General features: G+C 44.3%; 1 protein-coding gene across 1 annotated transcript in view; it reads right to left on the bottom strand.

The window, feature by feature from the left end:
* The window catches only part of LOC128305308 (mucin-19-like), a 159,950-nt gene that overhangs the window by 5,778 nt on the left and 139,625 nt on the right, over positions 1 to 14,547 (bottom strand). Inside the window, exons 12-15 of the mRNA XM_053042689.1 lie at positions 11,082 to 11,145; positions 4,336 to 4,383; positions 240 to 394; positions 74 to 140 (exon numbers count right to left, since the gene is read on the bottom strand). Coding sequence (XP_052898649.1) covers positions 74 to 140; positions 240 to 394; positions 4,336 to 4,383; positions 11,082 to 11,145 — 334 coding nt within the window. The remainder of the gene's footprint in view (positions 1 to 73; positions 141 to 239; positions 395 to 4,335; positions 4,384 to 11,081; positions 11,146 to 14,547) is intronic.

A 14,547-nucleotide genomic window follows, 5' to 3' on the forward strand; every position in this document is an offset into this window, starting at 1 on the left:
TGCAAGATGATGATTAATTTCTTCATTGGTTTTGTTTGTTTTTTTTCGACATAATAAGGATGATCACACTTACCGCATAACCGGGCACGGGTCCGATACCGTGTCCCAGGTAGGGATCGGTATACTCCGCACGTCCGTATCTGTTCAAGGGGACAGAAGAGAGAGAGAGTGACAAAAGGTGTTAAAATCATGTCTGCTGCGTTACCGGGACTTCAAACACCACGCTTTTCGATACTTACCCAGCAACTGTCGTGTAGCCGGCAACGGTAGGTTGTGCTGCAGCAGCTGCTGCCCCATATGCACGTGCTGCTGCGGCCGTATAACTGGCCGCGGAGTATGCCTGTGCTTGAGCTTGGGCCTGCGACAGTGGCGTCTTCAACAGTGGTGCTGCCGCCTGTTGGAAATGAAAAGGACGAGAGGAAACGAGAGCAAAACTTTAGCAAAACGAAACGCCAACGAACAACGAATCAATCTGCTAGATGTAATCAAACACATCCCTACACGGTACAACCCCCTTATCATCATCCCCACCGTTATCGCGCCCACAGGGTTCGGCCGGTTTTCCGATAATCAAAGTATTCCATCAAAAATTCAAAACTCAATTCACTCAACCACTTCCGGCACTTGGCGGATTCCATCACCCTCCCCCCATCTAGCGTAGCCCCATTATGCTCGATCGGTTCATCGTACGGGAAAATTCGCTACGCCAACGGCACGGGAAGGATCTCTCCACTCCACGTTAATGAAATCCTAACTTACGCTAACGCCTGTTCCAGAGAGGAAAAAGGCAAAGGCATACTTTTGTTGCTCCAGCCGAGGGGAAAAGTTAGTCATCGATTATCGCCACCCCATGGGAAGGGGGAAGAAGCACCGTCCGCCTCCAACACGGGTGTGTGTTTGGGCAGAACTCGAATATCCTTCCGGAAGCAGGGTGGATAAAATGTGCAAATTAAATTACTTCATCCGAGAGGTAGATTCTTACAGCTGGTTAGGTGCTCGTCGGGATCGAGTTTCCTTTAAAGATCGGTAGGAATTCAACGATGATGTTGATGATGATGATGGTATGTGTGGCAATGTGTGTGTGTGTGGGGGAGAGTTTTAGCAGCATACGTAGTAGCTCTATTTCGCTTGATTCGGTTGGTCGACCTTCTACACGATTAGGGAATGATTTGCCCCGGTACCTCGGTAGTGTACGGTTGATGATGTGAAAGGACGAAGTGAACATATGTGTGTGTGCATGAGTTACATGAGTTTGTTTAGGAGTGAACAGTCCATGTGTGTGTGTGTGTGATTGTGATGTAGCACACAAACCAGGTTTTTGCCAAAAATGAACGATTTGCGTCCTGGGGTGTTCCTGGGGTGCGAGGAAAGAAAATTTGATACACGCTCCGGTTTTGTGAAAAGAATCCTGACTGGCGTCATTTTTCTTTCCGAGACGAACAAGTTTTTCACGGTTTTTTTTCTCTCCAACTGTGTAATACCGCCACACACACAAACATGCAAATTGTGATTGAGATGAAGCTTAGATTGAATCTAATTTGCTCTTTATCGTCAATTATGATAATAGAAAGATGATGACGGTATGAAGAGAATGTTCACAATCGCCACCACCACCATAATCGACTAAATTGTGAGATATTTTTTGTCAAAAAAAAATGAAATATGTTAATCATTTCCGGGGTGTTCCCGGACCGAGGGTGGAATAAGAAAACATACAACAAACTTTCGGTAACTTTTTCCATTGCTTAACACATATAAAAGGCCGGTGTTATTTTGTGAGATTGAACACGTTTATCCGTGCCGTTTTATCCGTGCAGCATCGAATGTGTGCGTGCACGGGAAAAGCCATAATTTTTACACACATCATGTGCCGCTTCTTACATCGGGATTATCACCAGCGTCCGCGCCATCGTGTCGTAGGGTTAGAGAGGAGAACGAGACAGGGAAGCACGTGCCTTGCATAACACCTTCTGGGGCATTAGGAAGCTGTCATGTACCGGGTGGAGGATATGTTTCTCTCGCCCCCCCCGCCATTCCTTGACAGACTAATGAATGTTATTAGCTAACAAATGTCGACCGGAATCCCAAGTCCCGATAACGGGGCAATGCTACAACAGAAGTACATTTATCTTTTTGTTAGAAAGTCATTGCTACACTGCGTTTCAAAATAATAGGATTCATTCAGGATTTTTTTTCTATCTGGCGTTGGGTTAAAGCATGAAGCTTTTTTTCAAGACATCGCAGAGAGATTAGACGTCTGGCATGATTTTCCTATCGACACATTGATGTATATGACACCTTTATGGGAAGCGAGATTTTATGAATTTCATCACACATAAATTTTAGAAAACTTTTCCCGGTCTTTTTCTGGACCTTCACAACTATCGGCAGTTTATTGTCCAAGAGGTTATGGCCTCCGTTTAAGCAAACAATACAACAATAACCGATCAACAACTATCAATTGAATTGACCTGCCTTTTACACTAGGAGTTCATTCCCCATAAGGTTTTAATATTGGAGAACATAAGACATCAGCAGCAGGGGAACATAGCTCGAGTGGTCCAAGAAAATGACGATCAGGAACTTGAAGGTGGCAACTGCGAAAGGTTGCAGGTTCCAGTTATGCTTCGAAAAATTGTATCAATAAGCTTGTTGTTAATAGCGTATAATAGCGATATAACAATACAGTCTTTTTACAACTTTTTAATTCCTTTTCTAAAACAATATCACCAATATACTAAGTGAAGAAAAGTCTTCTAAGTGAAGAAGTCAAAAACTGATGTCCTTTAAGCAGTTAAACAGGTCCTCCAGTGCTCTAGTGTTTACTTATCCCTAATTTTCCTTCCTTTCGTCTACACTCCCAGGTTGGAATTTTCCAGGGTTGTCGAACCCATCGCAACACTTGTCTAAACATATTTTGTAAGCAAAGGAGAATCAATTGAATATGGTAGACTTTATGGTTACGTACAATGTATGCGCCATTTAAGCCAACATTCAATCGATATCAATGTTAGGATACAACTTTTTGTACTTTCACACACAAAATATTTATAAATTTCTAAAAAAGATCATCTACCTAACCAATCAGATTAAAGGATGGAGCTTATCATGTTGAAACACAGTGTATTAGACGATGATATTTCTCCATTTACGTGCGACCGAGTATCAGACACTGTTCATCCTCTGCTGGCACATGCCGGAAGGTTGTTGTCGTTTGTAATACGCACGGAAAATCAAAACCTCGGGAAAATTATGCCTTCAACCGACAGCGATCGCTTGCACCCGCCGCTTGGTGGTGGTGGTGGGATTGAGACGATTGAGCAAGGAAAAATTATTGCTTCATCGCGTTCCGCTTAATTAGAACCCAGGGGTAAGGCAGTCATTGGACCATCGATGCTAAAAGCAATGCCCGGTTGCGTGCGTGTGCGAATTGAACGGCAATAAATAATGCTAATTTATTAATTCATTAAAACCTCCGCACTCGCGTGTAACCTTTTTTTTCGGCTGCGAGAGCTTGGAAGGGAATTCGCCGGATTCGCTCGGACTGGTGGTGCAGCAGTGGACGGGTGGAATCATTCTACAAATGAATTACTTCGCTCGTGGTGCTCTTTTTCCCGGATTGGGATACAGACCCAATCACATACATACAACGATAGATTCGGATAGGATTCGATGATGATGGTTGGGATGGATTTTCCTTTTCCTTTCGCCTATCGTCTGCCGACCCCGGAACAGTTGTGCTGTTGTGTCCGAAAGTGTATCGAGTACTCGCCGTACTGAGTGAGCCGTGGCTTTCCACTCAAACACACACCCGTGCCATTGATCGCGTGCCGATGAATTTCGGATCGATTGATAAAGTTTAGCTGAGCTTTGCAATATTTACAGTGTAACGCGGTGTTGGTAAGCATCCGCCCGGTACGCCACGGTGAGCTCGACCACAGGACCACCATCAATCGATAGGTTGTCGGTGGCGCAAGCGATTAGATGCTACGAATCGTGTAATTGGCCTCGGCGCTTGAGTTAATGAGCAGCCCGGAATGCGTTGACTCAAAACGTTGAGGCTGTTGTTCTTCTCTCGGGTGGGCAATTAGGAAATTGATAAAGAAACACGGACCGAGCGTGGTTGTTTGTAGGGAAGGAGAAGGCATAAGAATCCAGTTCTCCAGCATTATGGTTGTTTCATGGAACGGCGGTTGGAACAAGGCCAAAAAAGGTCCTTTATTCTCATCTGTTTGTTTCCCCACCCTCCTCTTATAAGCGTTAAAAGTCCTGACCGCCCCGCTACTGTCAAATATTTTCAATAAAGATTGGAAATAAATGAGTGTGGATACTTACGTTCAAAATGGTAGGTTGTGCTTGAACCTCCGTCACCGGTTTAGCAGCCTGTTGTGTCACCAAATTAACAGTGGAAAATGGAACAAAAATCGAACGCAAAAAAACAAACGACGAGTAACAAAATAAAAAGCCAGTGCGCAGATGGAACGAGAGAAAAAGAGAGAGAAGAGAGAGAGAAAATGGAAAATTAAGTATTGTTGTAAAATGGACCCCAATCATGGGTTGTTTTGGGATAATTAATTTTATCATTTAAACAATATGTGCTTCAATATGTGGGCGAGTGTGTGTGGGAGTGTCTGTCCTGATATACCTGAAAGAGGAGCAATGCATTGTAATCATGTTTTTTTGAAAGAGTATTTTTCACACACACACACACACGCGCATACAAAAACTCAGCCTTTGAACATTTTTTTGTTATCTAGTTTAACCTTTAATTAAATTCGGTTCCGCTGTGCCGAAGGAGATATAATGGCAAAGGGTACTTTATACGACCCATGTATGTTTCGCTACAACCCAAAAGCTTTTACTCGCATCTGTTGCCTCGTGTGGTTGTTTAATTCATGAGTGTAGACAACAAAAAAGCAAAACAAAATGGATAACTTAATCGAATAACGTTGCGCTTGGTTAAAACGTTATGCAAGCGCGGGTAATTTATTATGTGCGCTCCTGCACGAACAAACCCGAATGGTAGCCCTTACGGTAACATTGCCCAGAAATCGATGGGGTTGACGACACTTAGCTACACCGCTGGTCGAAGGGACGTGAGATTGATGGAGAATTTTGTTAAAATTATAATTTCAAAATTAATGTCCTTCTTGGGTGCGGAGGGGGGGGGGGGGGACGTTGGTAAGCAACATCTATATTCTAAATCCAATCCAAATAAATTGATTCTACAAATTCTACCACCGTTGATTGATTCGATCCCTCCAATGTATTGACATTTTCAATTATGCCCACCCACACATTAATTTCCCAAACTCCAACAGCGCTCAATAAGCTCAATGTTGCGACGAGCCATGTCCTTGTCGGCGTATAGTGTCGGCGAAATCCTCTTAAACGAGAACACACCACGAGGGTTAATTGTATTCCGCCTCGTGGAAGCTACACTGAAGCGTGAAACCCATCTAATATGCCTCGATGGAGAAAAACCCCGGACCCCCCGGGGGGTCTAAAATCTGCCATGTTCCAACACGGGGCTGCCACAGCCGCACTCCGGATTGACATACATTCAATGGTGCTTTACCGGGGCGCGTGTGAAGCAAAACCTACACCGACAGCAGGATCACACCGACCGACCGACCGACCGAAACCCAAAAGCCGTACATCTTGGGCCCATATTTCGATCGCTATCCCGAACAGCGGGAAATTGCTTCTAATCGACGGTAAAACGATGTCCGTGATTTAGCCAAATTTTAGCCACCCTGACACGGGATCGTACGGGACAGAGCGTGTGTGTGTGTGTTTGTGTGTGGTATCGTCAGAAGCCGGTCACCGGAATTCAACACGGTTGCCGCTGTCGGTGTGATCTAACGCACCGATACTGTGCGTAGGTTTAGTGCAAAAATCTCATAAAAGTGGTGGAGATTTCGCGACTATGATGGTCACAATTTTCGAATACCTACTCGCCAACGGTGGGCCAAGACCTAGGGAAAGCAGTCGTACTCTGCGGATCGTTCTCCCTTTTCCAACACACAATACCAGTGAAGTGGATGAGTTTTGTTGTCATGGTCCCATGCTCGGCGGCCAACGTGGGTGGAGAACCTAGCCTCGTAACAGCAGAGCCCCCAGTCCAAAAGCCGCATGTGTCCACACATGCACACGACGGTCGCTCCCCGTATCTGTCTGTATCATTTTCAAACGATTCCGGATACGAGATAAAATTCAAGCATGCTCTCCTGTTGCATCTAGGGGCCCAACAAACCGTTGTGAAGCTAGAACACTGGTACACAGCTATTGCGAACACAATTGGGCCGCAGCGCGTACGACGCACAAAGCCGTAGGTGGGCCCCGCCGATGTGAGGAACACATTGAAAGTGACGTTTCGGTGGCATTAGTTGCTCATTGTACGGCGAGTATCACCGCTCCACACTAGCAAAAACCTGGCCCGAGTGCTCGCATATGGTGTCTCGGCATTCGGAGAAACAAAAGCCCCGTAGTTGGCGGACAATGTCGGGCGACAACAGCGTCCCGGGAACGAGGAACGATTCCCTGCGCTGCTACAGGTTCGGTAGGTTAGTGTGGTTTTGGAATTGAAATTGATTCCAAATTTGATTGCATTTCATGTGAAGCCTGATTGTTCCATTTCCATTTTGTTGGCCACAGGGAGAGAGGGAGTTTTCTCGGGTTCTCAGGACCATTGAAGGTGCAGCGTGCGTGTGCGTGTGTGTGTATGGGGAACATTTGCGACATTGCGTAGATTATCCTACGCTGTCGTGTGGCTTCAAATGGGAAAGAGCTTTACGCAAGAGGACCCCCGCTATATAGATATACATAAATTCACCCAAACAAAGAACTAAAGACACACCTGTGGGGTGGGCGACACAAGCAGGAAGGTAGCATCATGTGTTCTCATGTGAGAATGTTTCAGCTCATGTTCTGTCCCGCTATTTCACGTGCAGCTTCGAACAACATGGCCCATACCGACGCATCGATGCGTTATCGGTCGTCGGCAACCTCGATCGAATTTCTTCGTCCCTCGCCAACTTTCCATCTTCCTAACAGGTTGGAAATGGAATGGAATTGGAATCCCCCGAATCGAATTACGGTTTGGAAGCTAATGGAAGATGAAATGGATTTTGCCAACGTCCGGGAAAATGCTGTGCTGGGTGTGTGTGTGTGTGTGTGTGGGGGTGAGTATAGTATGCTACGCCGATTCGAGCTTTTCGGCTTTATTCGTGGAGGGATTTTTATTTTCCCAATGCCAATGCGGAATGTGTGCCTACATACCACCTCACAATACGGGGGGGTTTATAGGCTAGTTTTAGTGGGGTTTGATCTTTTGATGAGTTCCATCGATCAGTTCCATCCACCCGTCGTGTAGCCTGCCCTCGGATAGGAGGGAGATAAGACAGACAATCGAAACTCAATTATGATGCGTCCGGAGGATTCCGCGTCAGAAATTATTAACGGCGGAGGAAGACATTTATTTCCCACTTTCCCATTAAGACGCTGGTGCGTTCACAATTTTTAATAACAAGCAAACAATCACCATTTTCATCCATTTTCCCCATCAATTGTACGTGGTACGGAACGGACGCGCTTTTTCTTCATTGATTGATGAATAATTTCATCGGTACCGAGACCGGACGTCCTCGAGGGCGCTTTGCTGTACTGTAAAAGCATGCGGCAGCAAGGAAATCGATCAATCATAAAGCAAATACATCCCTGTGCATATTTTCCATTTTCTCACGCGCGCGCGCCAGTAATAATTTATCGCGCAGGAAATCGATTCATCAACTAGCTGGTTTTATTAGCCCATTTATAGGAGGGAAATTTTGTATTTTCCTCTTGCACTAAAATTAATCTGGTTTGCGATTATTTTTTCCTCTGCTCTCATTTCCGAGAACGTTGTGGTGCGCCATAACACAAAAAAAGGAAACCTCTCTCGCACACACGCACACAAACAAATGATAAAACGTTGCTAATCGTTTGCAGTGGAAAAAATGCCCCTTAATCTAATTGCTACCAGGAAACATTAAAGGGGGGCGAGTGGGTGGCCACAGCTTGTGAACGTTGACTACATTCTTTTTTTTCGCTATTGTTGCTTTTAAAATTGCAAATGGAGCGAACATTTAGTTGGAAAAGTCATTTCACCGTTGACAGGTGGTGTATTTATATTATTTAACCCCCAGTCGTGCAACGTGGTTTAAATAAAAACGAAAAGGAGGGAGATTGTATACGTGTGTGTGTGTGTTGGTGAGTATTAGTATTAAAAAAAAAACGTTACGAATAAAATAACCATATTTCAGTGTCAAATAATGCGATGATCGAGTACCGATGGAGGCGCCCGGTGGTTTGTGCATATGGAGGGAGATAGAAACACAAACGGTAACCACCCTGATGATCGAGCGTTTCGCTTACACCTGCACAAGCAAACGCACCCAATGGCATAAAATTAAAGCCAAACAAGCAAACAAAGAAACGAGAAAGAAAAACACGCGCAACCGTAAGCGTCACGTAAAAAATCACATTTTCGAGAGTCCTCCAATAGCGGGATGTGCTTCTTCAATTGGGATTGATTGCAATCGTGTGGTTGGGAAGAGCGCGTTAACGAAATGCAACGATGAGTAGCATAGCAACAAATCAACTCTTCCACATAGAGGCGAAAAAAACAACCACAACAAAAACCGATCAAGTCATCCGGGCCATTCGGTGTGCGGTAAAAACGTCAAATGAACAAAGGGGAAAAAAGTAAAAAAAAAGCAGCATCTGCCGTCAGCAGTCAAAAGCTTTCACCTGCTGGTGGTGGATGGGGAAGAGACCATACAACCACCCAACAATGGGTTATGGTTCCGCGTCGTGCATGACAAAAAGTATCAAATAAATAACCCCCGCGCAATCGGGACAAGTGCTCCGAAATGTTCCACGTTGCTATCCTCGTACACAGCGCGGCGCAGGCGAAAAGGGACAGACAGGATACGGCAATACAGTACTCCAAAACGTGACGAGCAACCTGTCCGACATGCACTCATGCACGCCATGCCCACCAAACACACACACACACAGAGGGGTGAGTAAAACGGGAGTGTTACCCAAAATGATGGTAGTTTTCCATCGCAATTTTTCACTTGACATGAATTGAGGTTTCGTTTTTACTCCGTTCCTCCCACCACGGGACGGGAGAAGAGTCGAGAACCGTCGATTTTGTCGAGTTGCACACCGGCAGCATTTTTGTGCTGGCGGCAAAGGACAAATCGAAAATTGATTGATGTTACTGCCACCTGGCTGCATTCGGGTGATGCATTTTTAGAGAGACGAGAAACGCAAAAACGAAAGGGACGACAGCAAAAAAAAAAACAAAATGCAAAGTTGCGTTATGGCATGGTGAATTTATAGAAAAAAAAACCCCCCAGTGCAAGTTTTATGGTGCAATGAAGCAAAATGGAGAGATATGTACAAATAACATTTGCTCGCACAGTTCAGCACGATTGATGACCAGGAACTGTGTCACGTGTGTAAAGGCGGACACACATACACACACAAACACACACCCACGAATGATGGTGAGAGTAAATAGCCGATGATTGCTTTATGGTCCCCCGAAATCGAATAGTTTTCCCATCAATATTGAGTATAACTAAATAACGATCGAACTGATGAAGCTGAACACGAATGCGCGAAGGGACGCTTCTGCTAAATCACTGCTAAGGAAGACCACCTGTTACCGTTTTTGCAGCTATTGCAGGTGTTCCAAAAAAAAAGGACATTTCCCATCTACACGATACGGTGTAATTTAATAACCTAACCCAGTGGTCAGCACACTTTTGCAGAGCAAATACACATTAAAGTAACTTTAATCGGCCGAGTTGGAAAATTTGACACTAAAAGCAATTTTATCTGTTGCAAATTCTGGGTAGATCTTTGGCAACTATTTTACAGATTGAAAAATATCAATAAACTACAGTTGATCATTAATGTTTCTTATTAAAGTAATATTCGAATAATGTATAATACTTTTAATTTTTTTGTAAATATTTTATAACCTTTTTTCTATTGCTATTATTTGGTAAATGTAAACGATATTTAAACATTTGAAAAGCACTTTTCTATAAAATTGAAGATGAACTTTTACTACCTCAAATTTCTTGGCCTTCAAAAATATTTAAAAAGAATATTAACATTACCATGCAAGCAAAGTAAACAATTCTCGGGTTGTTAAAAAATCGATTAAATTAAATTCTAATTAATTAATCGATTAAATTCTAACAAAAAGTAATGGTATTAGATGGATTTTTAGTTCGTTTGATATCTTACTAAACTATAATCAATCGATCGCTACAAATGTATCATGCCTCGAGTTTATTGGATTCTCTGTTTGTGGTTTGCCCTAAATAGTTATGCCATTCGCATCTGAGCGCCATTGGGATAATTGAAGATCTTTGGGAAAGTGCTATCTTTAATCTTCCTAAATGAACTTTCTACTACTTTTTTCTTCCTTTTTTTACTCAGATCTGGTAGGATACGACTGGTCTCGACTTTAAGAAATCGTTTCTTCTATACTTTAGCCTTTCTTCAAATGGGAAAATTAAGTCATTTAAAAATAAATGGCACATTTGTTAATTATTGTGTCATTTATAATTAAATATCTGGTGGATAAGAAGTACTCATCATGTCAACCTATTTTGCTTCAGGGTGTACATGTAATGAATATGAACAATCAGTAACTAATGAACTGATAAATGTTGACAAATTTTGGCAACAAAAATTTTCCCACGAGTTCAACCAAGGGCGAATAATTGCTGACCACTGGTGCCTAACAGTATAAGGACTTTACGATGATAAGACCACTCTCCTACATTTTTAACATTACAGACGACAACACACACACACACACCGAGTAACGGGCTATTCATACGTTCGTTCAAATAAAGATTAGCTAATGAAAGGATATATCGCCACGCGGTAAAGCAATAGAAGGCTTAGCCGCAACGGACCAACAACCAAACCAAGCCGAACTAGCGAGGTCGAGGCAACCCCATCATCAATTAGGCACACTTTAATCCGAGAGCTTATCGCTAGACACTTACCTGCAGGCGATAGCTGGGATCCGCCGTTGCTGCTGCCGCTGCCAGATAGGGATCGAAGTAAACACTGCAACCCGGGGGCAAAAGGATTGATGATTGGGTGAGTGATGTTTTCCGTTTCCGTGTTACAAACACGCCGCAGTACGGGATCGTGGGCCATCATCGATGAAAGGAGTTGAAAGAGAAAGACGATTCGATTAGTTGTGGTTGATTGATTATTTAGCATCGGCACACGCTTTCCATCTTCGACCGATTTCCCCTACTTTTCCCGTGTTTTCTCGCCCGTTCGTTGAAGAGAGCGCGCGCGAGAGAGAGAGAGAGGGAGTGTGTGTTTTCAATCCGATCGAGCACCGGGGCATCGATCAACACACATACGCAGTTTCCATTAGTCGCGTCGAAAAAGGGGTTTTTGTCTAACTATTGGAAACGCGTACCGATCGTGTTCCGGTTGTTCGAAACGGGTGGGATGGGGGGAAAGAAAAAAACACGGGCAAGGAAAATCGGGAGGTGATGAAATCGGTAGAATATTTGATTTTCCCAGCCCAGACCACTCGAGAATTGCTTGTGTTTCGCTGTGTTTGCACGTTTGCGGTGCGCGTTAGCTTCATCTACGTTGAACCGGAAAATCGAACCCCACGTTTCCATGGCGACACGCACACCCCCACAAATGTACGGAAAATTTTGACCAGTGGCGCGTAGCACATCGTAGTAGCTCGCTCGCGGCAGGGTGGATTTGTTTTGGAATTTATCGTTGACCGAAACGTTGGCGCGCGTACGAGACGGTGGGTGGTGTGTGTGGGCGAGACTGTGTGAAAATGATTTATTGATCGTTTGTTGTTTGAGGGATTTTATCCTGTGGAAAGACATCAACCATTCATGCCACAGCAGCACGGGCATTGCCTGGAAGGTAAAATTCGGCCGTGTGTACACCCCTCTCGGGATGGCAGTAGGTTGCAGACTCAGAGAGAGGGAGAGAGAGAATGCCAAAGAGCGTAGAGGGATAGCTCATGAAGAATAAAAACAATCTCACCGAACATTATTTAGTACCAGTTAGAGAACCGATGCATAGGCGAGCACACGATCATTGGCGCACTCTTTGTGTGCCCCAACCAACCCCGGGGGATGGAAACGCACACACACACACACAAGTGGCTTTTGTTTATTTGGTTTGTTTTCCACCAAACGGGTGGTTCTCTTTTTCGGGTGGTTTTTTTCTTTATGGCAACAGAACGCGTGTGTTTTGTCTTTTTTGTTGGCTTCCTTTTTACCACTTGGGGACGCGGTCGCCGAAGGAGGAATCGAAGATCGACGTGATTGAGGAGCATGGAATGGCGCTTTTTCACAACACCATATAACACATTATATTTAGTGGTGGATTTTTGGGGTATGATGGTGGTAAATATTGGTGAAAATTTAATTGAATTTATGATTACTTGCTGCCTTGAGTGTAGGGGTTATCGTGCGGTGAGTTTTATCCAATTTTGAGTGATGTGTGTGGTATAAAACTTTTGAATAAATCAACTAAACGCGGTAAAGCTTTTAGGGGTGAAAACTCAACCATTTCCGACAGGATGTAGTGGAAGGATTTGCGTTATAATTGCTGCGTCCTTCATTTCGTAATATGAAATGGATAATGGAGTTATTTATTGCGAATCCACAATCAAGCTTAGCATTGTTATCAATATTTGCTTCTGTAGGCTTTGTTTAAAATGATTCAATAATCGATATTTCCGCTTTGCCGTGTCCTCTCTCTCCTGCTACTTTTCTGCTACCCTCATGGTATGCTTGCGTGTAATTGGCTTCGTTTCGATAGAACAAAAAAAGCCCTGAAAAGCCCCCATTCCCCGTTCAGCGTTCGTTATCTAATCATTAATCGAAATAACTCGGCAGTTAGTGTTGGATAACCGGTAAACAAACAAACAAAAAAAAAACAAATATAAATCCACAGACGAAATAGTAGATATAACATTTCCACTTTCCGATTAACATTTTCCGTTTTTCTCCCAATCGGTTTTTCACTTGGGATTGGTAAAAAGGTGCCCATTTGCAAATACATTTCTGCGCTGTTTTTGCACCGGTATGAGCACAAGAAAAAAAAAACACACACAACGACGACCGGTATCAGTATCCCATCTTATAAACTCTCGACCGGGAAAACTCCATCCATTTTCATAGGATGGGATTTTTTGTTGCCGCTGCGCGCTACTAGTTACTTTCTATCGCTCGGGTTGAAGTTGCAATCACCGTTATCGATATTAGCTACTTCGCCCGCCCGATCCCCGCCTATCGTGGGGCCAAGGTTTGGTCGTGTCGTGTTGGATGGATGGATTGATTGGATGAAAACCACACCACCACCACAACAATCCGCCGCCCCGCAGTGTGTATTGCGGCTTTTGCGCCGCGCAATGCGAACTGTGAGATGTGCGTCTACTGGTTTGAGCAGTTGGGGGTTTTCCTCGCTTCCTTTCACCACACGGCGGCATAGGTGTTCATTGCAAATCGAGATGTATCTCTCGCTTATTGGAGTAGGAATATACCACGCTTCCCGCGAATTGATGGAGATACACAAAATCAAACAGTTCCAACAGACCATCTTCGTCTTCACCGATACACGTGTGCGGTCCAAACAAAACCGAAGGCCAGCAACGAGATGGTGGGGTTGAGGCGTTGGCGGTTTGTGTTTGGCACGAGGACGATTCTCCGAATGGTGGGAATCAATTTTTACGAGATCATATTTCCGTTTCCATCTATTATTCTGTTCGATTCCGTTTGCTGCAGCGGGAGGCTGTGGGCATGGACATTAGGAGAAACAGGTACACCGCGCCAGAGACTAGATCCTTTTTAGAGGATGCTTCAGACTGGAGGGTGGAAAACTTTCCCGCCCCGCAAAATGCTCGTAAAATATTGTCAATCTTTTCCATTTTCCAATTGCCAATCAGTGCACGATAATAAACCCGATAATGATCTGCTTAGATCCATTATTTGACTCCCACCAGCAACCACCGCCGGTTCTTGAACGCCGGTCGACCGGATCTCCGAAATATCCATCTTGACGATGAGTGTGTGTGTGTGTGTGTGTTGAGCGGGAAACAATTTATGGTAAAAGTTTGCCGGCTGGATACGTTTCAGCAACGGTAAGCAATATTTGCACTCTTATGGTGGGGTTTTTGCTACTTCCCATCATCGTTGTGCGATCGTCTGTAGCGGCTTGGGGCCGTTGTGTATAATCACAACCCGCCAGGACGGACGGTAGTGTCTGAGCGTGCGGGTGAGGGGAGCTGGCTGCTACGTCAGCTTATTTAAATCTTTTTCCCATTCCACCGCAGTCCGAGAAAGCAGTCCATGCACACGACCAAAGGCTAATGATCGTTATCGCGTCTAATGTATTTTTATGACTCTTGAAAAATGATGTCGATACATTTGCCATCGGAGGAGTTTTGGCGCTTCGGGAGGGGAGGGCCGGAACAAA

This window comes from Anopheles moucheti, chromosome 3 (assembly GCF_943734755.1).
Source record: "Anopheles moucheti chromosome 3, idAnoMoucSN_F20_07, whole genome shotgun sequence".
NCBI classification, from domain to species: Eukaryota; Metazoa; Arthropoda; class Insecta; order Diptera; family Culicidae; genus Anopheles; species Anopheles moucheti.